The 25,897-nt window shown below is 39.3% G+C and overlaps 1 protein-coding gene across 1 annotated transcript; it reads left to right on the top strand.

The window, feature by feature from the left end:
* The first annotated feature begins 2,385 nt into the window (after positions 1-2,385).
* mrc1b (mannose receptor, C type 1b) lies at positions 2,386-24,738 on the top strand. Its single transcript, XM_054767726.1, has 31 exons — positions 2,386-2,584; positions 3,902-4,258; positions 5,755-5,925; positions 6,007-6,162; positions 7,723-7,833; positions 7,925-8,062; positions 8,143-8,319; positions 8,622-8,776; positions 8,875-8,988; positions 9,089-9,204; positions 9,856-10,004; positions 10,080-10,279; positions 11,011-11,126; positions 12,064-12,136; positions 14,568-14,721; positions 14,819-14,857; positions 14,938-15,101; positions 15,173-15,234; positions 16,292-16,392; positions 16,453-16,595; positions 17,976-18,081; positions 18,247-18,371; positions 18,487-18,531; positions 18,637-18,739; positions 20,759-20,991; positions 21,077-21,242; positions 21,321-21,485; positions 22,831-22,947; positions 23,025-23,180; positions 23,261-23,290; positions 23,587-24,738. The coding sequence occupies exons 1-31, from the start codon at positions 2,482-2,484 to the stop codon at positions 23,832-23,834; spliced, it is 4,293 nt and encodes a 1,430-aa protein (XP_054623701.1). The 5' UTR covers positions 2,386-2,481; the 3' UTR covers positions 23,835-24,738.
* Positions 24,739-25,897: the final 1,159 nt, after the last annotated feature.

Raw genomic sequence — 25,897 nt, 5'->3', positions numbered from 1 at the left:
AATAATCTTCAAAATGATCAACGGATCAACGACGGAGCACCGCGGCCATGTTGTTTACGTATCTGTTCCACAGCGGAAGAAGATGCGAGTGTCTTCGTCACATTCATGTCACGCCTTGGAAAGGCGATGTGGGTGAATCCCAGGATGCAGACACAGGAGAGTTCCAGCAGTGAGAATGGTTTAATAATTAGTCCAAATAAGTGAGACAAAAACAGCAACTAAAGGCGACGGCGCAAAAAAACAAGAAAAGCACCGTGGGTACTCAAGAGGCACAAATCTTCGGCTACTTCTACTGTAGGAGCTGGACGGGCTACTGGGCTGCAGAACGGCAGCTGGAGGACCTGAACGGAGGTGAGTCCAGAACATGAAACACACATGCGGTAGCAGTAGCTAACAGAGGCAATAATCCAGCACTGGCCAGGAGCAGCTGAGAGGATAACAAAGGGTGCTTAATGATGAATAGCTGCAGGAAACCAGTAGCTCCGCCCAGCTCAGGTGTCTGCTTCTGCACACAAGCACACAAGGCATGAGGAGACAAGACAATATTGTGAATAAGCATAAAGCAGACAAACTTAAAAAGGTAACAAACCTGTGTCACCGTAGAGTGTGACAATTCACATGAACGCACAGGCGACAGTTCACAGGAATACGGCGGTAGACAGATATAACGCCGAGTTTTTTAAGAAGGCATTTTTGTGATGCAAATGTTTTAAACTTTTGAATGCATATTGTTTTGAGAAGCCAAACTTTTTACTTAATTGTCCCCAGCAACCAAGTTGAACTATGTTCCTCATCACAGAAATCTGACTAGAACTGGACTTAGGCAACCAAGTGGGGGATAAGTCACTGTTATTGGACTACAATGCTGATGGGGATGTCATCTATCCCTTTAATGCATATATATATAACAATAATAATAATAATAATAATAAACACAATGATTACAATAGGACTCTTGCACAGGCTGGATCTTTGTGCTCAGGCCCCAAATACTGAATAAATAGTTAAATAAATATATACAGTTTTTATACTTTCACAATTATAGTTTGACATGCAGAAAACAATTAGATAATTAGATAATTAGATAATTAGACACACACACATACACATACAGTATATATACAGTAAATGATGAATGAAAGGGATAATTGGCCATTTTAGGTTACTTTTCTTTCAAGACTTAACTGTTTGCATAGAGGCAATGTGGCAGCAAGATCAACACATGCTTCTTCAATACCACCTTCCTGTTTTGCCATGAGTTATTTATTGAATTCAATATTGTTTCTCAACTCAGTAACCCAAAATGGAGCCAAAGAAAGTTGCAAGAGCCAACATTTTGATAAAGAAGGTGAAAAACACTATTGAATTCAAGAAATAACTCATGACAAATCAGCAAAGTGGTGTCCGTGTTTATCTTGCTGCCACATCGTGTCTTTGTCAACACGCCATTGTGTCTTCAACGAACGTAAAAGTAACCTAAAATGCTCATTTATCCTTTTCATTCGCTGATTATATACATTTAGATTTGTTTTGTGCATGCAAAACTGTAAAGACATGTTTTGTGTTTAACATTTTTGAGAGTCAACCACTGATGCCTTAGTTGACATCTGGTTGCCATTTCATTAGCATACTAAGGATGCTATTAGGGACGTTTGTGATAAAAATATATTGAGAACACAGTTGAACTCATGTTATGTATTAATAACACGACAAGACATACCACATTGCAAGCTAAGCGGAAAATATACGCAGACCTAGGAAAAATGTTGGCAGAAACTTTTGAAGTTAACCTGGGCAGATGCTAACAAAGATTTCACTGTAAATATTTTTAAATAAATTAACACCATTTTTTTAAACAAAAAGGGTGGGATTGTCCTTGCTCCCTCTACCTTAAATGGCAGCAGCTGTACCATTACACCAGCAGGGAGTGACAGATCGGTGGCAGAATTTTGCCATTTTATTGTCTTACTCTAATGAAGCCAACTTGGTGCGCTATGCCTCATGGCAACAACGCCCATCCTTTGTATATTTGCAGAGAATGCGCACCCCTGTGCAAAATCTGTCCCCTCATAGATCATGGGGCTCTATGCCCAGTGTGTGCTCTGCATGTAGGGAGTTGCAGCCCTGAAGGAATGTATTTTTCTCGTTACTGTGTGCGCTCAACAGAAACCTTGCACCATGCGCAAAAAACTTGTGAAAAAAACATTTACGCAACAGAACCGCCGCACGGGACACAATTCTGTGCGTCAGTGAGGAGGGTCCTGGGGCACACTCTGCACCGAATAGCGACTGATGAATCACGTTTAACATATGTCTTACACATCAATTTTTTTTCCCTCCAGGACAGGAAGTGAATGGGGACACTTTCTCAATGAAGCCGGGCCCCGCAAAAAAAAAAAGAAGAAGAAAGGGTCAGTTCTGTTAAGAAGTCCTCCTTTTCATGTTCATGCTCATAAGTCCGACGCTTGCAACGCACGGGCGATGTCTGCCGCTCTGAGACTTATCGGGAGAATGTCATCCACATGGATAACGCTGGCGGCGTTTGGGCTCCTCTCACTCATATGTTTGTGCTCGTCATCTGATGGTATGGTATTTATATTTCTATTCTCTTTTTCACATGTATACTTTCCTTGAGGTTGCAGGTAGATGCCGATGCAGTGTGTGTATTCCAGTACACAGATGGAGGTTATTATCCTTGAGGGGACTATGGACTCCTCCTCAATTTTTACCAATAGTTCGCTAGTTGATAGGCCAGATTAATTAAAAACTTCATGCACAAAAAAGATTATGCCGATTTTCGTGAGTTATTAGGTAAAAAGTTTCGACCAAATCTGTCAAAAATCGTGGTTCAGAATCATCAAATAATTTATTGTGTTGTTTTGTTAAACAGTCTACAGCAGAGGTGACCAAAGTGCGGCCTGCGGCTGGGTTTTTATTGGCCGTAGCACATTCTAAAACGATAATTTAATGTGAAAACTAAATTTAAAAAAATGTTAAAACAGCAAAAATGGAAAAATCAGCAATTATGTTACAAGAGTAGTATCAAAATATTAAGAACAAAAATCGTAATCTAACGAGAAAAAGTCTTAATTCTACAAGAATAACGTAATGTTATAAAGAAAATGTTATTTCATTTTAGTAGCATAAAGTTCAAAAATATTAAAGAAAAATGCTTTCTTTTCTTAAAGTCATATTATTATGAGAAACAAACAAAAAAAAAAGTTGTTTTGTTTTAATTAGGCTGCAGAAAAAGTTGTGTTACGAGAATAAAGAATAAAGTCAAAATTTTATGGGAATAAAGTCATGATTATAAGAAGAAAATTTACAAGAAGAATGTTGAAATAGTTGGAAAGTGTAAAACAAAAAAGCAGCAGAAATAGAAAAAGCAGCTGTAATTTTACAAGAATTAAGTAAAATATGAAGAGAAGAAAGTTGTCTACTATTGGAAAAAAAGGCACAATTTTACGATAATAAAAAGAAAGGATTTTTTTAAAAGTTTGTAATATTATGAGAAACAAACAAAATAAAGTTGTAGTTTTTGGAAAATCATGTTTGGGAAAAAGTATGTAAATATAAATATAAATATTATGGGAATAAAGTCATAATTTTACAGAAAGAACATTTAGAAATTTATTTTAGAAGAAAGTTGAAATATTTGGAAAATTTGAAAAAAAAACAAAAATGGGAAAACCTATATCGCAAAGCATAGTGCACTTTTTTCTTCAAATATATATATAACTTCTGAGCATATCTACATGTGTTGCTTTGCCAAATGTCAAAGTGTCCGCTGCATCCTTTCATTTTTCAGTATGTGGCCTTCCGTGGAAAAAGTTTGGACACCCCAGGTCTACAGGAAGTACATGCATGTGATAGCCTGTTGTTGTTTCGCTTCCTTTTACAGATTCTTCATTCTCACTTGTCAACAAAGCCACGGGCAGCTGTCTACTGAAAAAGTCGTCTCGCTGCTTCGACGTGCGCTGGACGACCGGCGACCGCATTTTCGCCACCTCCACCAAGAAGTGCCTGGGGGCGCAGGGAAAGAGCGTGGGCAGCGAAGTCAACCTGTATGACTGCGATGACAGGAGCGACCTCCAGAAGTGGGAATGCAGGAACGGTACGCTGCTGGTGCTGAAAGGACAGCAGCTTTACATCGAGCTAACGTCGGACGGAGGGATCAGGCTCTCCAAAAATACTGGGCCCAATAACCACTTCACCATCATGGGGACGGCCAATGGCGCGTGCTCTAGAACACACAGAGGTAAAGCACACATTGAGGTCGATATTGCTCAGTAACACCTTTAGATAAAAGGACTGGAGTTGGTCAATTGCTGCCTTGTTGACCAGTTTCAAAAATATTCAAGACGGAGATGCCATTTTTGCCACAATTGTGACCCATGTTAGACGAACAACTATACTATAAATCTAATGTATACTGGATCATGAACTGGGATTCTCTAGCTGCGTGTGGTCGTTTCTCGTCTATTGACTCCACATGCACAGTATTTGAAACGAGTATTAGTGAAGTTAAAAAGACTAAGCAGATTTATTTGTGTCCATAAAGTGTGCAAAGTGCACATTCATGCAAATATAAGACAGTATTTTTTTTCTCTGGAAATCAGTTCGACAGTCATCTTATATTCACGGTCAAGAGAATTGTACATGCAAAACCAGCAGGTGGCGCCTGCTCCCTAAGCAAGTCAAGAACTTTTTTTCCTGCCACTCACACGCACACACACCAGTGACATGGAGAGATGCTGTGACTCACTCGAAAAAGCTAATGATATCCTTATTTTTTAGGATTTGGAATGTGATAATATGATTTTGGGTTTTTTTTACTCAGTGTTTGTATTCAAAAATATTTTTCCAAAAATAGATTCGCACTTTTTTTCACAACTTGGGCAAGGACAAGGGATTGGCGAGGGACAAAGTCGTTTTTTCAGCAGCAGGGGTATAGCATCAGAGCCATAACAGAGGCGGGATGTCGATGGCGGGATTTAGATGGTTAAAAAATTACAAAAAAATACCCCAAAAATCCTAAACTTAATATAAATGCCATTACCACAAAACTATGTCCAAAACTATATTCAAAAACAAATTTATAAATAAATTATTGCTTTTTCATGGTTGACTATGGCCTAGTAGTTGTCAAAAATATGCATATTTCAGCAAAGTGTGTCTACACTGCACTCAGATCTACATTAGGATTGTCATTTTAGTGACACTTAATTTTTTTTAGCAGTATATTTTTTGCCCAAATTATCAATTTTCAGATTCTGATTTCAAGCATAAAAATGGCTAAATGAATTGTCTTAAATGTCTTCTTTCTCCTGATTATTTAGACTATATTGGGTAATATGAATGTAAAGGTGACTATATGCACATTATTTCATGTTTACAGGCCTCTAATAATGTTACAAAAATGTATTTAGAAGATCGTAAACAGATTTTCTATGCCATAACTACGAAAATATTCAATTTATAAAGAATGAATTGTACTTTGCAGAAATTCACTTACCAGGGTCGAGTCTGGAACCAATTAATTATGTTTAACAAGGGATTACTGTATTGCCAACTGGGCCAGCCAGTCCTGAATTCCAGGACAGGGCTTGGGAAGTTTCACACCCGAGACTCACTTTTGTGGTGTTGAAAGGCCGGATATGCAGTGATGACTCGGGTCATTTTTGCAGGGTTTCTGTGTGAGAAAGGCGGCAGCGTGCTTACATTTCACATCGATGTCTTTTGTCTCTGTTTCAGTTTATTACACCATTGACGGAAATGCATACGGAAAGCCGTGCATGTTTCCCTTCCTGTATAAAGATCGGTGGTATGGAGATTGTACTACCTTTGACTCCTCCATAAAGCGTCTGTGGTGTGCCATTGGGACCAAATACGAACATGAGCAGTGGGGATACTGCCCCACTTCATGTAAGCACACAAAATGCCACTGTCTTGTTTTTTGGACAATTCTAAGTATGTTTTTGGTCTTGTTTCTGTGTCCACGCCCAGCTACGGAACACTGGCAGAAGAACCACATGACAGGAGCGTATTACCAGGTCAATGCTCAGTCGGTGCTTAGTTGGCCGCAGGCTGACGAGAGCTGCAAGCAGCAGGGTGCCAATCTTGTCAGCGTCACTGATACCAACGAGCAGGCTTTCATCTCGGGTAAGACGCCCCCCGGTGGAACTTTGCCGCTGGTACAGAACTTACTGCTGCAAAGAGCACATATAAAAAATTATTTTTCCAAAGGTTCTGCATTGTAACAACAATCCGAAAAAAACATATTTACCGCCATGTCATATAAAAATGGTATAAAAATGGTATAAAAAGTATAAAAAGTATAAAAAGTTTAATATCAAACTAGTACTTACATCCATATTGTTGCTTGGCTCTTTGTGGCTCTAAACAAGATTTTGTTTGTGGCCTACACTGCTACTACTAAACAAACACACATATATGCTGCATAATAAAAATAAGAAATTAATGAATCGCTAATCTCTTTATTGCAGGGGTGTCGAAAGTATAATTTAACAAGAAAAACAGCAGCAACAGGCAAAATAGAAAAATCAGCTGTCATAAAGTCAAAATATTAAGAAAAAAGTTGTAATTTAATGAGAAAATGTTGTAATTTTACAAGAATAACGTCATATTATGAGGAAAAATCATGTCATTTTAATAGCATAAATTTGAAATATTAAAGAAAGATCTGGGGAGGTGTTCAGGGCAAGTCCGACCGGTAGAAGGCCTCGGGGAAGACCCAGGACACGTTGGAGAGACTATGTTTCCCAACTGGCCTGGGAACGCCTCGGGATCCGCCGGGAGGAGCTGGACGAAGTGGCCGGGGAGAGGAAAATCTGGGCCTCCCTGCTTAGGCTGTTGCCCCCGCGACCCGATCTCGGATAAGCGGTAGAAGATGGATGGATGGATGGTTATTTTTTAAACATCGTAATATTATGAAAAACAAACAAAACAATGAATAAAGCTGTATAATAATATTTTGACTATTAAAATACAAATATATAAGGCATTCAAAAGATGCATTCAAAGACGTTGATGTAATGTATTATTGTATGTATTCTACACTGGCCACTAAGTGTCAGTAATGTCACTGTAATGGTTGGTGAGACACACAAGCACCAGACTTGATCACTGGAACAACAGGCTTTTATTGCAGGTTATTGCAGGCCATAATAATAATAATCATATCAATAACACGGGCTGCTGTTGTGGCCGTAGTCCAGCTAAAATTGAAGTCTGAACGTTAGTTCCTGTGCACACGTCCGGGACACATTCATAGCAACACACATGAGCACGAGTCTTATTTCAGTCTTACATGGCTTATTTTCTCCGATCATGTCATGTTGGGTAATAGGAGTGTCAAGGTGTCTATAGGGATGCTATTTCATGTCTAGAGAGCTCTAATAATATTAAAACCCATATTTAGAGGTTGTAAGCAGGTTTTCTATGCTCTAACAACAAAAATATTCTATTTATAAATAAGGAATCATACTTTGTGTAAATTCACCTGTCACGGTCAGGTCTGGAACTGCAATAAACGAGGGATTAGTGTACTACTTTTATGGGAATGTCTCGAAGGAGTTTGTGTGAGTTCTGCCTTTGTGCGACACGGATTAAGCAGTACAAATAAGGAACACTTTTGGAAAAGAGGAACACTCTCTTCTTCACCCTGTCCTTTTTCTGTCTTTTGTCTCTTCCACCACACAGCACTATTAGGAAATGGGAAAAATAGGTTTTGGATCGGGCTGGTCCTCAATCCCGAGCACGGCTGGCAGTGGTCAGACGGGATGCCAATGCGATACCTGAGATGGAGTAGTGGTAAGTAGGTCGATAAGCTTGGCAATACAGTATTCTAAAGAAGCGATACGTGTAGTTAGAAGTTTTAACAAGTAGGATGTTCTCCTTTTAGGATTTCCGCTTCCTAATCCAGGCCACAACTGCGCACTTTTGGACTCGGCCGGGCAGCACAAATGGCAAACGTTATCCTGTTCAAAGAAAATCGGCTACATCTGCTACAAAGCTGGAGCCCCACCTGTCCCTCCGCAGGGTACAGAATCATCCTCTAAATATCGTGATCCCTTTTGTTATGCTCTCACTGAGTGTCTTCTCTTCTTTTCTTGTCTTCAGTGGAGCAAGGGTTCTGTTCAAGCCCGTGGATTCCCTACAACGGCCACTGCTTCCACCTCCTCCGAACCCCACAGACGTGGACGGACGCTCAGAAGGATTGCCGCAAAGAGGAGGGTGAGCTTGTGAGCTTGCGCAACGTGGAGGACTACAGTTTTGTCATCTCTCAACTTGGATATGGTCAGTGAACGCAATGTTTGTGATAATTTGAGATAATTTGGTGTGGTGACAGTCACGCGTGCTACACTTGCCGTACTGTTCTTCACAGCAAATATATTGGCTCTCTGGTTGCTGTGTAGTGCAAGGCACTTCAAAGCAAGCTATGTTTTCTTTCTTCTTTCTCATGCATTCTCGATCATTCTTAAAGTACAAACAATTAAGTTCAGAAGTCAAATGAACTTAGCGTCCAGCAACTGCTAATGTAATAAATTATTTTTATTGTCAACAAGCTAAGTGCTTGGTAAAATGTTGACTGTCCACAGCCTCCACCGATGAGCTTTGGATCGGCCTGAACGACAGGCGGACAGAGGGCCTGTTTGAGTGGAGTGACCTCACTCCCGTCACATTCACCAGCTGGGAGTATGGAGAACCCACTATCTCCACAGATGACGAGGACTGTGTTCTCATGAGGGGCGAGGTAAAGCAGCCAAACACCAGCATTAGCTGAATAAAGGCACTCAGCAATGGCAATTCTGCTTGCAAGTGTGTTACAGTTGTGTTTGTGAAATGTGACAGAATGGCAACTGGGCAGATCGCTCCTGTGATGAAAAACACGGCTTTGTCTGCATGAAGCAAAGCAGCGCAGAGCACACGAAAGATGAAATTCATTTGGATATTGGCTGCAAAGCTGTGAGTCAACTTTACATATAATATGCAAGCTCTCAAGATGGGGGCTTCATCGAATACATGCACATTTTACCTTACATATGTGTGGTTTCCCATGATCCAGGGGTGGAAAAGACATGGCTCCTACTGTTACTTTGTGGGGACGGAGACCAAAACATTTGATGAGGCCAAAGACGGCTGCAAGACATCAGACTCCTACTTGGCTGATGTGTCTAATGGGTAAGGAATGGGATACTTGCAGTTTATCACCTTTGTGCATTTGTGTTTTATATATAAGATGGTGGGCTACCTGCCTGTTGGGTAGACTTCATGCTAGAAAAACTGCAGCATTTGTTTGTGTACCAGGAAAAAAACAAGGCTGTACTTTCAGAAATGCGAAAACAACTTGCATACGTAAGAAGGTTGTGTATTAACGTTAATAAAGATTTGAAGATTTGAGAAAATGAAAAGGAAACACTAGCTCTCTTTATTTATTCATTCATTTATTGACAACAGCAGTCATAATAACGGCCAGGAGCAAACTGCTCAGCCAACATTAATGGCACTGATGAGTTGATGCAAACAGCACAGCAAATGTAAGACACGTAATTTTCACACCAACAGCTCAGTAGCTCAACCAACACTGACCTTCAAGGCAAATGAGTCCCCTGCCCCACACAGCAGAAAAGGGACAGGGAGAGATGGTGAAACACAAAAAAATGAGAAATGACAGGAAATTCTGTTTATTTGCAGACGATAATGTATTAAATGTGAAAGTAGTATTTGAATGGAGAAACAAGTTTTTAGATCTGCTGGATGTGGCAGGGAACTGATAAAAACATGTGCTGTTGAGTCAACAAGACCTCTATGATGTTGTGTGACCATTTCCAGGGTGGACAACGCATTCTTGGTCAGCTTAGTGGGAGCGAGACCTGAGAAGTACTTCTGGCTGGGCCTCTCAAATCAGAAGAACTCTCATGAGTTTGTGTGGACCAACGACAATGCAGTCAGATTTACACACTGGAACAATGAAATGCCTGGTAAGTGTGTTTTTTTTAGTTCCATCCCCAAGTGGAGGCAGAGACAGGACAGCTTCTAACTCTGCTCCCCTAAAGGTAGTACACAAGGCTGTGTTGCCATGACAACCGGTATTTTGGCCGGGCTGTGGGATCTTCTGCCCTGCACCAACAAGGAGAAATACATCTGCAAGCATCTGGCTGAAGGGGCTGTGTTAACGCCTTCACCGCCTACTGTTAGCCCCCCACAGTGTGCGGAAGGTTGGATCCGAGTGGGAACAAGAAACATCTGCTCCAAGGTACTGCTGGAGGTCACAGCCTAACAATCGTGTCTATTTTGGGCTATTTTATTCATTATTTTCTAGGGGTGTCTCATAATCTCATTTCACAAGATCTTGCGAGATTAAAACGTGACAAGATTTCTCATTCAAAAAAACAACTCATGGGCAATAGGCCTGGGACGATAATAATTAATGGATCACACAATAAATGAAAATGAACTCTGTCATTTTGTCCGCCTCAATACAATATATTACCATGTGCGTGCATATCTGTTTTCCTCGTTTCTCGCCTCCAAACAGGCAGGAAGTTCAGTCTGTGCATTGCTTTCAGCACCATGGCACATTTGTTCCATAGAACAATGTCATGAACGGAGTGAGCCCAATATAGTCTGTTTGTCTCGGTGGGTGGAGGTGGGCCGCTAGCATACGCACAGAAGCAGAGTGTAACGTGGTAGAAATTATTTTAGTGGATTGCAATATATTGTCATACAGTTTTTACAAGATTTTTTATTGTACTTTTCTTAAAACCATGATAAAATCTTGTCTTGTCCCGCTCTCCACGACCCAATCTTGTGTATCGTCTCGTCTCGTGAATTGACTTTCTCGTGACACCCCTATTATTTACCATTTATTTTGTCTGTTCATTGACTGTTATGGCACACTCACACTCGCACTTGAGCACATTTTCTCTGGTACACATGGCCTTTCTCTGGTGTATCATCAGTAATGTGTGGTGTCCTGCACTCCAGTTCTTCACAGGGCCCCGTGACTTTGAGAAGACTTGGTATGAGGCCCGAGATTACTGCATGGCCATTGGAGGAGATCTTCTCAGCATCCACAGTAGCTCTGAGCTCTTTGTCGGACGGTAGGCTGCCTTCGAACAGCATAATGCAATGAAAGAAAAAAGGACGTTATTTCACACTACTAATAAAGTAGCATGTAATCATTAGGATTAAGCGCAATTATACTATAAACCCAATGCTTATTTTGATGCACAACACACCAGTGCAGGGTTAACCATGGGAAAGGGGACAACGTGTGTCTGGCTTTGCTGTGGGGTGGGGGTGTGTTTGCTCTCTATCTATCTATCTATCTATCTATCTATCTATCTATCTATTTATCTATCTATCTATCTATCTATCTATCTATCTATCTATCTATCTATCTATCTATCTATCTATCTATCTATCTATTTATCTATCTATCTATTTATCTATCTATCTATCTATCTATCTATCTATCTATCTATCTATCTATCTATCTATCTATCTATCTATCTATCTATCTATCTATCTATCTATCTATCCATCTATCTATCTATCTATCTATCTATCTATCTATCTATCTATCTATCTATCTATCCATCCATCCATCCATCCATCCATCTATCCATCCATCCATCCATCCATCCATCCATCCATCCATCATTATACACATGTAGTGACTACTATTGTTTATCACTATCATGCTTGCTTTACTATTATATTTGATTAATAGTTTTTGCCAGTACACAGACCACGTCTCATTTAGTGACAAACCTCCCAACATTGCAAAACCCTCACTTCCTCTTGTACAACATTGTTACTTGTCCTATGTTTTATGTATTGTGGCTTTAACCCCCCCACGTATGTAAATAGGCACGTTATATGTTCATCACTGCTGTAAATAAGCACGTTATATGTTCATCACTGCTGTAAATACGCACTCTGTGTTTGCAAATTTTAAAAAAACATGTAATTATTTTCATTCCATAGGTTTAGACTGGTGTAGTGATTGACATTTTGTGATGTTATTTGTCACAGCTATGGAAAGGCCTGGATTGGACTTCATATTGCTGACCCAAGTGCTGGCTATGTGTGGAGTGATGGAACCTCAGTGAGTGAGCCATTTTATTTTATTTTATTACTTGGATTTGGATTCGGATTTTGATATGACTTGGCTTGGCGTGATTTTGATTTGTTCTTGAGTATTTATTTATTTATATGTATAGTTATTTACTTATTTATGATATGGCTTGGCTTGGCTTGGCTTGATTTGGTCGGTTTTCTCCGGGTAGTCGGGCTTCCTTCCATATTCCAAAAACATGCATGCTAGGTTAACTGGCAGATCTAAATTGTCGATAGGTATGAATGTGAGTGTGAATGGTTTGTATACAGTGGTGTGAAAAAGTGTTTGCCCCCTTCCTGATATCGTATTTGTTTACATGTTTGTCACACTTAAATGGTAATGGAAATGGTCATGGTTTACTTTATTTTGAACATGTATACAAGTCACTTGTGAATACTACACATGATACAATTCACAGTTCTACATGTCTAAACAGGGGCAGGAAGAAGCAAAGTTTATTTATTCCTACGCCCATCCGTTCCCCATCAACTGCAATACATTTGTTCACTTCCTGTATTCCAAATGTACACTTTGTCAGTTTTAAAAAAATAGGAAAATGAAAAGTTGTGTTGTCATTGACTAATATTTAAATTTGTTCGATGATCTGAAACATTTAAGTGTGATAAACATGCAAAAAAATAACATATAGACTCTACCGGTCAAAGGTTTTAGAACACCCCAATTTTTCCAGTTATTTATTGAAATTCAAGTCGTTCAAGACCAATGAGTAGCTTGAAATGGAACAAAGGTAAGTGAAGTGCCGGAGGTTAAAAAAAAGGTAAGGTTACCCAAAACTGAAAAATAATATTTATTTCAGAATTATACAACGGAGGTTCAAGCCTTGGCAGTTGGTGCAACTAATTCCTACAGGTGTTCCCAGTTCTGGAGGGAGTACTTACTACTTCCTCTGTCTGCATAAAAACAGTGTTTGAAACACACTGTGGTACTATACCCTCATGAATATGAGTTGAACAGCATTGTACTGGACAAAGTAATTTGTTGCTACAAAAATGACAAGAAAAAAGGGAATGTTCCCTCGCTTCCCTCGTTAGTGCTTCTTTTTTTATTATTATGCCGTGTGAACGCTCTTACAGGCTGAGCCTGGCCATTTAAGAAGAACTGCATTGTAGAAAGTTGAGTGTCTCTCTCGTCCTTCGCTGGTCTGTCTGCACCGCCCATTGTTTTCTGCGTCCTGATTGGCTGTAAACTATTGTCAATCAATCTCCTTCATGCCGCCCTGCCGTGTCTCCTGTGTCATCCTAGCTCCTTGCTTGCTATCTTGTAAATGAATCTTCGGTTCTGCAACAGGAGGAGTACTGCAGCAATATGTTTTAACAAGGATACAAAAACGCTGCAGTACAGCGGAAAGGCGAAAAGGCACGGTCACAGAAGTGAAATACGCGTGAGTGACTTGATGATTTCTTTTGTCCAACCTGTAGGTTGATCATTAAAATAAAAAAAAAGGCTTCAACTTTTTTGAGGTGTTTAAACAAGAGAGAAATGTGACAAAATGTTATTGCATGTCTGAGAAAAGTGTATGGTGAGGGGTTTTACAGCCTTAAAACATGTATACAGTAGTCACTGTAAAAAAATAAAGAAGTTGGCTTGGTTGGATTTCACTTATTGCTCGGCCACTGATAATTATTTATTGACATAAAAATGTGATATCGGCCAACATCGGCATAGTTTTTTTCCCTACAATGAAAGTATATATATATATATATATACAGTATATATATATATATATATATATGTATATATATATATATATATACAGTATATGTATACTGTATATATATTGTATTGTATTGTATTATATTGTAACCCTAAAATAAGAAATCAGGAAAGAGGCAAACACTTTTTCATACCACTGTATGTGCCCTGCCATTGGCTGGCGACCAGTCCAGGGTGTACTCCGCCTCTTGCCCAAAATCAGCTGGGATAGGCTCCAGCTTACCCCCGTGACACTAGTGCGGCAAGCGGCATAGAAAATGAACGTGACGTGACGTGATTTGACTTGATTTGACATGACTTGTTCGATTTTCAACACCACCACTTCCAACATCTAACTTCATAACAAATGTTCCCATAGCAAATAATGTAAAGTGAATTAATCCGTTCCAGGCTCAAATTGGCTCCCCTGTAAAATAAAACGAAATAAAGCTAAAATAAAGTATAACTACGCATCTTCTTGATGGATACTGGAGAGTGGTCAATGTGGTTGGTTATTAAAAAGAAATAAAAAGTGACATGTTTTCACAAATGGTAAAATATGTAATTTGTTGGTTTCTTTCATGCTAGTTATTAGCCAACTGCGACATGCTTTTTGATGTTGGTTGAACTGGTTAAACATTTAGGACGTTTGACTTTGGACATTCCACTGAATTCACACAAATTCGCATGTTTTTTTTTCCCACAGGTAAACTTCCAACACTGGCAGGAAGGAGAGCCAAACAATTTTCAGAATTCAGAATCCTGCACTGAGTTCCGGATATATCGAGCCGATGACAGCGGGTCCTGGAATGACGTTCACTGTGAGAGCTACAACGACTGGCTTTGCCAGATCCGTGCAGGTCAGATTGTTTGTTATTGTGGTTTTAGTTTGCAAGACTATAAGATGTCTATGCTAACGCTTTTTAATGTTTTAATCTTAACGTCTTTTTAAACCAGGAGTCACTCCAAAGCCACCTCCAAATGATACTGCAGTAGGTTAGTAGACACTCTACTACAGACCAGCATATACACATGTAATGGTCAGGTGATCAATATTTCTGACCCGCACCTCCCAGAGTTTAACCAGACGTCAGATGGTTGGTTGGAGTGGAGAGGGAGTCAGTACTACATAAACAGAGTCTCCATGGCCATGGAAGACGCTCGCCATTACTGCCAGCAGAGACACGGAGATTTGGTGTCCATCAGCAGTGAAGCCGAAAGCATCTTTTTATGGAAACAGGTATGGACCCTGTCACTAAATCACAAACAATAAAAGCTTACATGATTTTTTGTCTGTATGCGTTAATAAAGGTGTCCAGAAGCTATGGGGTGTACTACATTGGTTTGTCAGTGGACCTTGATGGCTCGTTTTGGTGAGTATAAATGCCCAAAATACAGTACCGGGACAGTGATGCAGATATGGTAAATGCTCCAATTAACGGCTCTGTTCAACCAATTCTACAGTCACTGGGTGTGTGGTTTACAAACGCAATTAACCACAGAGGTCTTGAGTTTTTTGAATTAACTCCAAAAGATGTCAGTTGTGGCATTTGAAGTATCACATTATGCAACATACTTGTTGATACAAGTACATTGGTACCTTGGTTAGCATCATTGATTCGTTCCAGAAGGTCTCTGACCAAATAGATTTTAAATTAATCCTTTGCAGAAAGCCAAAAATGTTAACACAAAACAAATAATTGTAGTTTTACACGCAGTAAACAATTTGAAATGCACACCGATACACATAAATGATTTGTATTTGTACTTTACATGATGAATGAAAGGGATAACAAATGAACATTTAAGGTTACTTTTACCTTTATTGAAGACGTGATTCTTGATGTAACTGTTCCCAGAGACATGATGTGGCAGCGAGACACCACATGGTCACGACCTTCTTGTTTTGCCATGAGTTAATCAACAGTGTTTCTCACCTCAATAACCCAAAATGAAACCCAAAGAAAGTTGCGAGTGCCAGCATTTCGATAAAGATGGTGAGAAACACTATTGAATTCAAGAAAATAACTCATGGCAAAACAGGAAAGTGGTGTCCGCACGCTGTCTTGCTTCCTGTCTTTGGGAACAGTCCCGTCTTCCATGAAGGTGAAAGTAACTTAGAATGTTCATTTATCCCTTTCATTCTCCACTTATATGCATTTAAAATTGTTTTAAGAATGTAAAAATATAAAAACATGTTTTGTGTTAACATTTTTGAGAGTCAACTTCTGATGACATCATAAATGGGCAACGGAGCTGACTTCTGTATCATCTATCTAACATCTCTCTATCATCTACCATGTTGTAGACACTATGCTTTCTTTACACTGTTCTCTTTACTTGTCTTGCTGCTGTAACAAGTAAATTTCCCCGCTGTGGGATAAATAAAGTACATACAATACAATACAATACTGCATGTGTTCTTCAAAGGTGGATGGATGGTACTTCAGTGGGATATCAAAGATGGGATGAAAACCAACCCGACCGAAATTCCTACGATCAGACGTGTGTCTCCATGTCCTACTTTATGGGTGAGTCCTTTGGAGAATGATATCAATCCGAGCATCGTAAATCAACTTTTCTTCTCTCAGGCTTGTGGCGCGGTTCCAACTGCGGCGAAGAGCACCAGTCTATTTGTAAGCGTGGAACGTTGGTACCCGTCAACACCACTGCCCCCCCGACAGTTCCTCCCAAAGGGGGCTGCCCGATCAAATGGACCAAATTTGACTCCAGGGTAAGTCATAACAGTGGAACCTCAACGTACTTTACTCTTAAACAATGTTTGTGTACCTGAGCATTCCTCACTTTAGTAAGCATCAAAAGAACAACACTGGGTGTGTTTTGCTTTTTCTTTCTGGAGCTTTGTTGCAACACTTCTTCCTAAAGATGAACCTCCGTCATGCATCAAATCATGAGAGGGTACCTCACCCCAGTGCAGTTCAGCGAAAATCAAAAGTTTGACTCTGCATGCACTATGCTTTTTCTTTGGCTTTTCATGACTATGACTATAATACTTTTGTGGAGTGGAGTACAGTGTTGTATTGTTTTTATGTTTTGAAGTGGTTAACTTATTTTTACACTTGAATGTTAAAAACTCACCATTTTCATATCGTATTATTAAAGGCGGTTGAATTATTATTTGAATCATTGTTAACAGAGGTTGACTTATTTTTACACTTGCATGTTAAAAGTGGGCATTTGTACGTCTTAACGCTAACGGCGGTGAACGTATTTTGACACTTGAATGGTGAAAATTGAGCATTTTTACATCTTATTATTTATGGAGTGTTGTATTGTTTTTATGTTTTGAAGTGATTAACTTATTTTTATACTTGAATGTTAAAAACTCACCATTTTCATATTGTATTATTAAAGGCGGTTGAATTATTTTTACACTCGAATGTTAAAAACTGATCATTTTTACGTCATATTATTAACATCGTAATGCTTACGGCTGTTAACTTATTTTGACGCTTTAATGTTGAAAATCGGTGCCCTCTGATTGGCTGGTGCCCAGTCCAGGGTCTACCCCGTCTCTCGCCCGAACTTTGATTTTCTCTAACACACCCCTGCGACTCTAATGAGGCCAAGCGACATAGACAATGAATGAATTAATGTTGAAAATTGAGCATTTTTACGTCTTAATTGATACGAATGTTAAAATGTCTCTCAAAACTTTTAATGAAGGTTTTATGACGGCAAAATTATTTTCATCTGGAAAAAGTGCAAGTTCCACTGTCCTTTGGATGTTTGCTGAAGGATGCTTTTGGCAAGGGATGTCCAAAGTGCAGCATGCACATTTTCATCCTGCAGCTTGTTTGGTATTGTTTCTCTGTATATTGTAAAAATAAAATAATGATTATATAATTCAATATTACACTAATTAGCTTTGTCACTTATAACACAAAGCTAAGATGTGGGCATATATTTACCCACACTGGGATTGCTTTTACCATCTTAAAAAAAAATACTAAATCAATGTACAGTATGTAATAGCCCCCAGTGGAAGCATGTGGCCCTCGGTGGATGACGTTTGGACACCCCTGTGGGAGAAAAGTTTAGAAAAATCTGCAAAAGCAGGATGTTTAACAGTACTCCTCTGGTATATGCATAGTGTTACAGCATCAATAGCAACCGGAAGACCACCTGGGAAGAAGCAAGCAAACAGTGCATCACCATGGGAGGGAATCTCGTCTCGATACCCACCAGGCGTGTACAAGGTTTGCGCTACTGTTATTCGTGTTTCTCTACATAAACATAAGTATACAAAACATCAGAAAAAGAATGTCTCAATGTGTGTGAAAGTCAACCTTCGCAATCGCGAGGTCAGAAAACCATATGAAAGTAGAAGAGCTATTCAGTGAACGACATCCTTCTTCTTGCAGCATTCCTGACCACCAAAATGGCCGAGGTGGCTGCAGACCTGTGGATCGGCTTGAATAGTTTGAATCAAGATGCGTTTTTTTGGAGCGATGGGAAACCAAGGCACTACACCAACTGGGTCTATTCTGTAAGTGCATCTATTGTATATATGAAATATGACAATCTAAACATCTATTTCACAATGGTGGACTGGGCTGGAGATAGCTATAGAATATAATGAATTGAATGATTTACATTTTTAGGTACACAAACGTCGGCCAGGGAGTTTTTATCAAAGATGGAATGAGGTAAATTGCTAGACTTCTAACAAATGCTTTCATTATATCATTGCTTATGTAATTAATGATATACACCAAGCACTAAAACAATCCTAACTTCTTGCCCTCCACCAGGAAAGTTGTGTTATAATGACCAACAATCCCACTCTTGGAATTGGAAAATGGATGATCAAGTCTTGCAATGACAGCAATGGCTTTATCTGTACCAGGAGTCTCGGTAAGTTGAGCATACCCATCAACCCTCCCCTTTTCTCCAGGGAAACTTTTTTGCCCTTCCTTCCACTACTGGAAGCAGTGCAGCCAAGAAACACACCACCAAATAAAGAAAATAGAATAGAATGTTGGGAATAAATTCATATAATGTAATATATTAATATAATTTAAGTTGTAAATGTAGGTCAGTGCTTCTGGTAGTGGTTAGGCCAGCACAGAAGGCTTTGCTGGCCCTGACTGCATACCACTACTACAGTAGATATGCTAAGAAGTATGTGATATAGGTGAAAAATAGTAGTATTATTATGAACTTCAGTCTTTGCTTTTTACCATTTTTGATGTTTTCTGTTAATTTTCCAAATTTGTGTTCATTTGTTCATTATTAGTAGTAAATTCTTTAAACTTTCTTCTTAAATAATGTTTTGTAATATTATACCTTTTTCCTCAACCTCATTTTCCAAAAATTGTTCAGAAGTTTGTTTTTCGCTGTAAAACAAACGTCTTTTTTTGTTTAGTATTTCAGCTTCACTCGTGAATAAATTAATGAATCAATAAATCAATCAGTGAATATTTCAACTTTATGCTGCTGAAATTAAATAATTTTTCCTGATATTAAAACATTAGTTTTGTAATTATTTTATTTTATTTTATTATTATTTTAAGTTTTTGTCATTCGGTTATAACTCTTTTCTCTTAATATTTTTACTTTATTTTTGTAAAATAACTGTTTATTTTTTTCATTGTTGCTGCTGTTGTTTTTTTTTTTGTTTTGTTTTTTTGTTTTCTTGTTAAATAAAACTTTTATAATATACTGTGGGCCAATGAAAAAATAAGCCCCTTCATGGCTGCACTTTGCACACCCCTGTCCCCATACTGCAAAAAAAATGACACTCTTATGCACTATTTTTGATGGTTTCATTATTTTTGTCCAAGCAAATGCACCTTTAGTTGTACCAGGCAAGAAACTGAAGAAAAGAGAATGGTCTTGTGATTTTTTCCGTAAACCGGGGGTGTCCAAAATTTCCTGTTCTTAATGCTCTAAAATGATCATTTGATTGATGATTTTTAAAATGAAACACAATAAACTGCAAACTGCTAGCAGGTAATTCCAATAAACCACAATTCTCGAATAAAAAATGCTTATGAATACAGTAATCCCTTCTTTATTGCGTTTCCAGACCTGACCGTGATAAGTGAATTTCCGCAAAGTATCCATCCATCCATCCATCCATTTTCTATGCCGCTTGTTCTCACTCGGGTCGCGGGGTATGCAGGAGCCTATCCCATCTGACTTTGGGTGAGAGGCGGGGTGCACTCTGGACTGGTCACCAGCCAATGGCATGTTTAGAGCATGTAAAACCTGGTTACAACCTTCAAAATGTGCTTTTCAACATTATTAGAGCCCTCTAGAGATGTAGTAGAGTGTAGTATAATAAGAGAAGATAAGCCATTTAACACATAAATAAGACTCGCACTTGTGTGTGTTGCTGTGAATGTGTTCTGGTGGCACAGAAAAGAAGTGATGGCAGGAGTTGAGTTTTAGCTTGCCCTGGGTTACGGACGCAATAGTAGCCCATGTTGGGGATGATTGTGCCTGTGGTGAGATAATTCAAACCAGCAATAAATGCCAGTTGTTTGGGCGATCAAATCTGATGCTTGTGTGTCTCACGGAACATTGCAGTAACATTACTGACACCTGGTGACCATTGTAGAATACTACATAACATCAAGTCTTTGAATGCGTCTGCTGAATGTCTTATATTTGTCTTTTAGTTAATTTAGCTATTTTTATGCTTGAAAATGCTTCATTTATACTTCAAAAATACAATAATTTAATATGCATATTTTTTTTACTAATATGAAACCCCAAAACAGCATGATTTATTCATTAATATTTTTTTTTTAAAACATGATGAAGTGAAGCCATGAAATTCAACTTGCAAAGTGCCGACGGATGACTGTACTGTATATCGTTAAACCACAAGTCCACATGATGTTCACTTTAGTTTCCGCTCCTTCACAGACACAGGAATCCCGTCCCAGTCGGAACCGGCGGTTCCCAACATCTATGTGACACTGGGAAATGACAGCATCAAGGCTGTGACTCAGCTTCTCACTTGGGACGAGGCCAAGAAGCACTGTGAAGGCGATAAAGCCAAACTGGCGAGCCTGAGGAATGAGTGGACGCAGGCCTACGTGGAACTTTTGGCCTTAAATCTCAAAAGCCCTCTTTGGATCGGACTGAACAAAAAGGAGGTACGACGCGACCAAAAGTGACAAATAAGATGTAAACCGCTGCTGACAGTGTACGTAAAGCATAAAATGTATATGTGGCTGTCAGACTGGGGGTTATTTTAGGTACATCGACGGCTGGCACATGCCTTTTGCCAGCTGGGCAGAAGGGGAACCGAGTCAGGACCGACCTTGTGTGTACCTGGACTTGAATGGACAGTTTAAAACAGCCTTCTGCAATCAGACTATGAACAGCGTTTGCTTGCAGTCAACAGGTGCGAGCCATTGACGTGATTTTGCAGGGCTTTGTAATCTTGTTTCAACATCACCAATCTGTATTTATCTAATTGCAGATGTGCCGCCAACACAGTCTTCCAGCTACCCTGGAGTTTGCCCCGAAGAGGCAATAGTGGATTACCACCAGACTTACACTTGGCTGCCGTTTAAGGGTCACTGTTATTTGTTTGCCACCGACGAAATCGAATGGGCGGACGCGGCCACAAGCTGTGTGAGACATGGTAAGAAGCGTGAAAATAATAATAATACATTTTATTTTGAAGCACTCGGGGTCATGGTACAAACAATTACATTGGAACGAATTCCTCATTAATCCATTCCAAATGGGCCGACCAAAACCGAAACATACAAAAATCCAATCAGTTTTTCTCATGCGAAATACAGTAATGTAAATCCAATTAATCTGTTCCAGACACCCAAAAATATGAACACAAAACACATTTTATCGAAAATAATTATAATTGTACATGCAGAAAACAAAGCGAAATACATATAATTGAGGAATGAAATGGATAAATGAACTTCACCTTTATTCAAGACTTGTTGATGAACGGGTAGAGCTACAGTATATACTCGCTCACTTGAACTTTATTGTAAACTTCAGCAGCAGGTACAACCATCCTGACACACACTGAAATGCTTCACTTTCTGTTATGTTTCTCCCTTAAACCATTCCCCCCGAAATCTGTGTCAACTAAGAACCTTTGCACTACAATCCTAGTGTAACAGATGCTACCTGCATACCTTTGTATGACTTCTTTCTTGAATTCACTTGTTTTTCTCACCTACTTTATTCAAGTTCTGGCATTAGCAACTTTTTTTGCAGCCATATTCAAAGAAAAAAAATAAACAGATTCATCTTACACTCAAAAATACGCAGTGCGCATGAATGCCTTATCAGCGCAGTGTGCACAGTCCTTTAGAATAAAGGAATAAAGGAGACAGACAGGAACGGAGTTGTTCATCGTTCTGTGTGCATTCTATGAATGAATGAATAAATAAAGCAGACACACACACACACATATTAAAGATGATTAAGGGTTCCTTGGCTGAAATCTACAGTATCTATAGTGTCCCAACTCTAAAACAACCAATATCCATTCTTCACAGAGGTTGAGTCACCAAGGTGTGAGTGCTTTGTTTGGGCACTCGATTCTGAATGAGGCAAATGGGCTAGTTTGTTAGGGGCACTGTTTGGCCGTACAATAATCAAGGAGACATCCAGGATTTTTGGCAATACTTTTCATCGCAAACTACTGTAAATCCTATGAAAACCAGGGCGCATGAAAACTGAGGTACCACTGTACAATTAATTAAAATGTATGTACATTTGTAGCAATAAAATGAACTGAAGTAATGCTAATAAATGGCATAAAAATGGTAACGCTCACACTATGTTTTTATTTTCCTGATACATAACCACTGAGCTTCGACCATGTCCCGAGGGAGGCAGTGGACGTCGAGTGGACCATGTTCCATGCCTCCATTGTTGAGGCAGTTGATCGTAGCTGTGGCTGTAATGTGAGCTTGTTGTCAACTAAACCAATCGTGCTTCCTGTTGTCAAGGTGGACTTTTGGCCAGCATTGAAGACCCGGAGGAGCAAGCGTTCATTCAAAGCAACATCGAAGTATTTCAGGACAGCCACAGCTCATTCTGGATCGGCTTGTACAAAACCCACAAAGGTACACAACTTGCACAACAACACAAAATGTGCAAGCAGTTTATTACAAGAGTGAACCTAATGGACGGTTGCTACCAGGCACGTGGATGTGGTTGGATAAAACCACAGTAGACTACACTAACTGGTCTCCGGAAGAGACAGAAAAAGACTACGGAGAGATCAGAACCTCGGATGGGACGTGGGTGTCTGGCCTCAGGTGGCACGATCGAGCGTACATCTGTGAAACACCCAAAGGTAGCGTTTGATCAAGTTTAGAAAATGTTCAACCACATGAAGACAAAGATGTTGAAGTTTATTTATGATTTTTCCAACAGTGATGCCCAAAGAATCCGACCCAGAATCTCGTAAGTCCTTCCTCCTTGTCTTCTTACGCTAACCTTTCAGTGTCCATCATCTAGAAGAATCTCGATGAATCTAGCATTTTTGCACTACATCGTTCAATACGGCAGAGCCTTTTTTGAAACATATTCCTAAAAGCAGCAAAGCTCTCCTTTCATATATACTGTATACATATATACTGGATCTGGATCATATATACTGGATCTTTGACTAGAATTTTTGCAGCAGGTTCGTAAACAAAGCAGAGCGCTCCTGTCCCATCTTTGACAGACCCTAACTTCAACTATTGTTGACTGTGCAGAGCCACAAGGAGGGGGAAATTCCAGCTCTCGTGCACACACCAGCTTGATCGTGGTGCTGGTCATCACCCTCACGTCCTCTCTGATTGTCCTCGCCTTCTTCCTCTACAAGAAGTCCCCGCGGTCCCTTCCCACCTTTGACAACCCGCTCTACTTCGGGCGGGAGCGAACGCAGCCCGATGTGGTGGACACCAATAAACTAATAGAGAAGGCGGAGGAGGATACCCCGGAACCCATTATTGCTCTGTGATCCAGAGGGTGGCAGAGTCCCAGTGGGACGTGCATCTCAGGCAAACGTATCACACCCTCCATGTCTTTGTTTTCTGCTGTATATGTGATATTGTCACTTATTTAAGAATAAGCGCCTGTTTCCGTGTAGTCGTCCGCGTCCGACCTTGTGGAACTGAACTATTTACGACGTCTCACTGGAACCCATTTGGACAAGATTGTCATGTATGTGGATGTAAATAATGAACACCATGCCAGCGCCATGCCATTCATTGCTTGTGTACACGGTTTGCAATAAAACTCTACCAGGGAATTTTTTGGGGGGTTGATGTCCAGTGTTGGGCCAATTAACTATAGTTACATCTTACTTTTCCGTTAAAAGTCATTGAAAAAGTAACAGAATAACTCTTTCATACATGTCAACTAGAGGTGCCACACGAGATTAAAGCATGACAAGATTTCTCGTTCAGAAAAAAAACACACCCATCCATCCATCCATCCATCCATCCATCCATCCATCCATCCATCCATCCATCCATCCATCTTCTACGCCGCTTATGTAATTTTGCCAGCCTCGCTATATGGACATGTGCATGCGTGTCTGTTTTCTTCATCACTCGCCTCCAAACAAGCAGGAAGAGGATTCACTCTTGTGTGTTGGTTTCAGCATTTCTTTGCCTCGGTGGGTGGAGGCGAGGCCGCTAGCATACATATACAGTGCACAAGAGTGTAGCCTCGTGAGGAGCAATGCAAAGTAACGTAATAGAAATTAAATTAGTAGACTGCAATATATTGTCATATATTTATTATATTTTTTCATTGTAATTAAAGTTACAATGTTACATTAGCAGTGTTAAAATCTTGTCTCGTCTCGTTCTCGTAGACCCAATCGTGTTTTTTTCATTGCCAAATAAAACTCACCAAACATCTGTCAATTTCAGATTCACTGTCCTAGATTTATTTTACAGTGTGATTGATGGAAACAAAAAGAGCAAATTTCAGGCGGCCGTCCCAAACATCTCAACTTCTCATGGGTCTTCTCATGTCTGCTCACTTTCAGCTTAGAATCATCCTTATACTGTCCACCCCTCCTTGGATCAAGGAAAGGAGCGTTATGATGTCTCCATTTGGCCTGGGTCACCGTGGCAACACATCCTCTCCCGACTCCATCGATAACTCACCAAAAACTGGAGTGCACAGTATTTATTTACAGAGTAGGCACGTGACTATATAGTGAGGGCGTTACACTTCCTTTCCCTCACTCGATGTATTCCGTGTGGGAACTCGGTACGACGCGGTACGAATGTACTGAAAAATCTTATTACGGTATACATGTACCGTTACACCCCAACTGCTTATGCAGCATAACATGAATGAAAGGCAACACATTTCAGGGTTTTTCAATTTTAATATTGTTCAACCACCTAAAGCAGGGGTGCCCACATTTTTTCCAGTGAGGTCCACATACCAAAAACGGAAAGGATGCAAGGATGTCTTTCATTTTCCAATACTTTTTTCTTAAATAATCTTTGTAAATTTGCTTTTTGTAATAGTTTGACTTCATTCTCGTAATGCGATAACTTTTTCTGGTAATATAGAAACTTTTCCCCCAAACTAATTAACCAAAAATTACAATTTTATTTTGTGTTGTTTCTCATATTATGAGTTTTTAAAATTATTTTTTATTGAATATTTCAACTAAAATTCCCTCATAATACTACGAGTTTATTCTCATAAAATGTTAACTTTTTTTTCTTGTTAGAATGCTACTTTTCTTTCATAATATTTTGACTTTATTCTCATAAAATTACAGCTGTTTTTTTCATTTCTACTTTTTTTCATTTGGTCATATAATTATGACTTTATTCCCATCATATTTTCACTTTATTCTCGTAGCATTAGAACTTTTTCCGCTACCTAATTTCCTGATGTTTTGTTTGTTTCTCATAATATTATGATTGTTTTTTTAAAATAACATCTTTATTCTTTAATATTTCAACTACTAAAATTATCACAGTTTTCCTGATGTAATTCATATAAAGTTAAAACTTTTTTCTCTTAACATTTTGAGTTTATTTTTGTAAA

The sequence above is a fragment of the Dunckerocampus dactyliophorus genome, chromosome 2, assembly GCF_027744805.1.
Source record: "Dunckerocampus dactyliophorus isolate RoL2022-P2 chromosome 2, RoL_Ddac_1.1, whole genome shotgun sequence".
NCBI classification, from domain to species: Eukaryota; Metazoa; Chordata; class Actinopteri; order Syngnathiformes; family Syngnathidae; genus Dunckerocampus; species Dunckerocampus dactyliophorus.
Note: the sequence above shows the minus strand (reverse complement) of the source record. Positions and strands in the feature narration are given on the sequence as shown.

Bases quoted from the DNA above. Each gene is read 5' to 3' on its own strand.
- mrc1b (XM_054767726.1), top strand. From the start codon at position 2,482: ATGTCTGCCGCTCTGAGACTTATCGGGAGAATGTCATCCACATGGATA. The intron at 6,163-7,722 runs GTAAGACGCCCC...TCCACCACACAG, and splicing joins CGAGCAGGCTTTCATCTCGG to CACTATTAGGAAATGGGAAA. The intron at 16,596-17,975 runs GTAAGTCATAAC...GTATATGCATAG, and splicing joins GGACCAAATTTGACTCCAGG to TGTTACAGCATCAATAGCAA.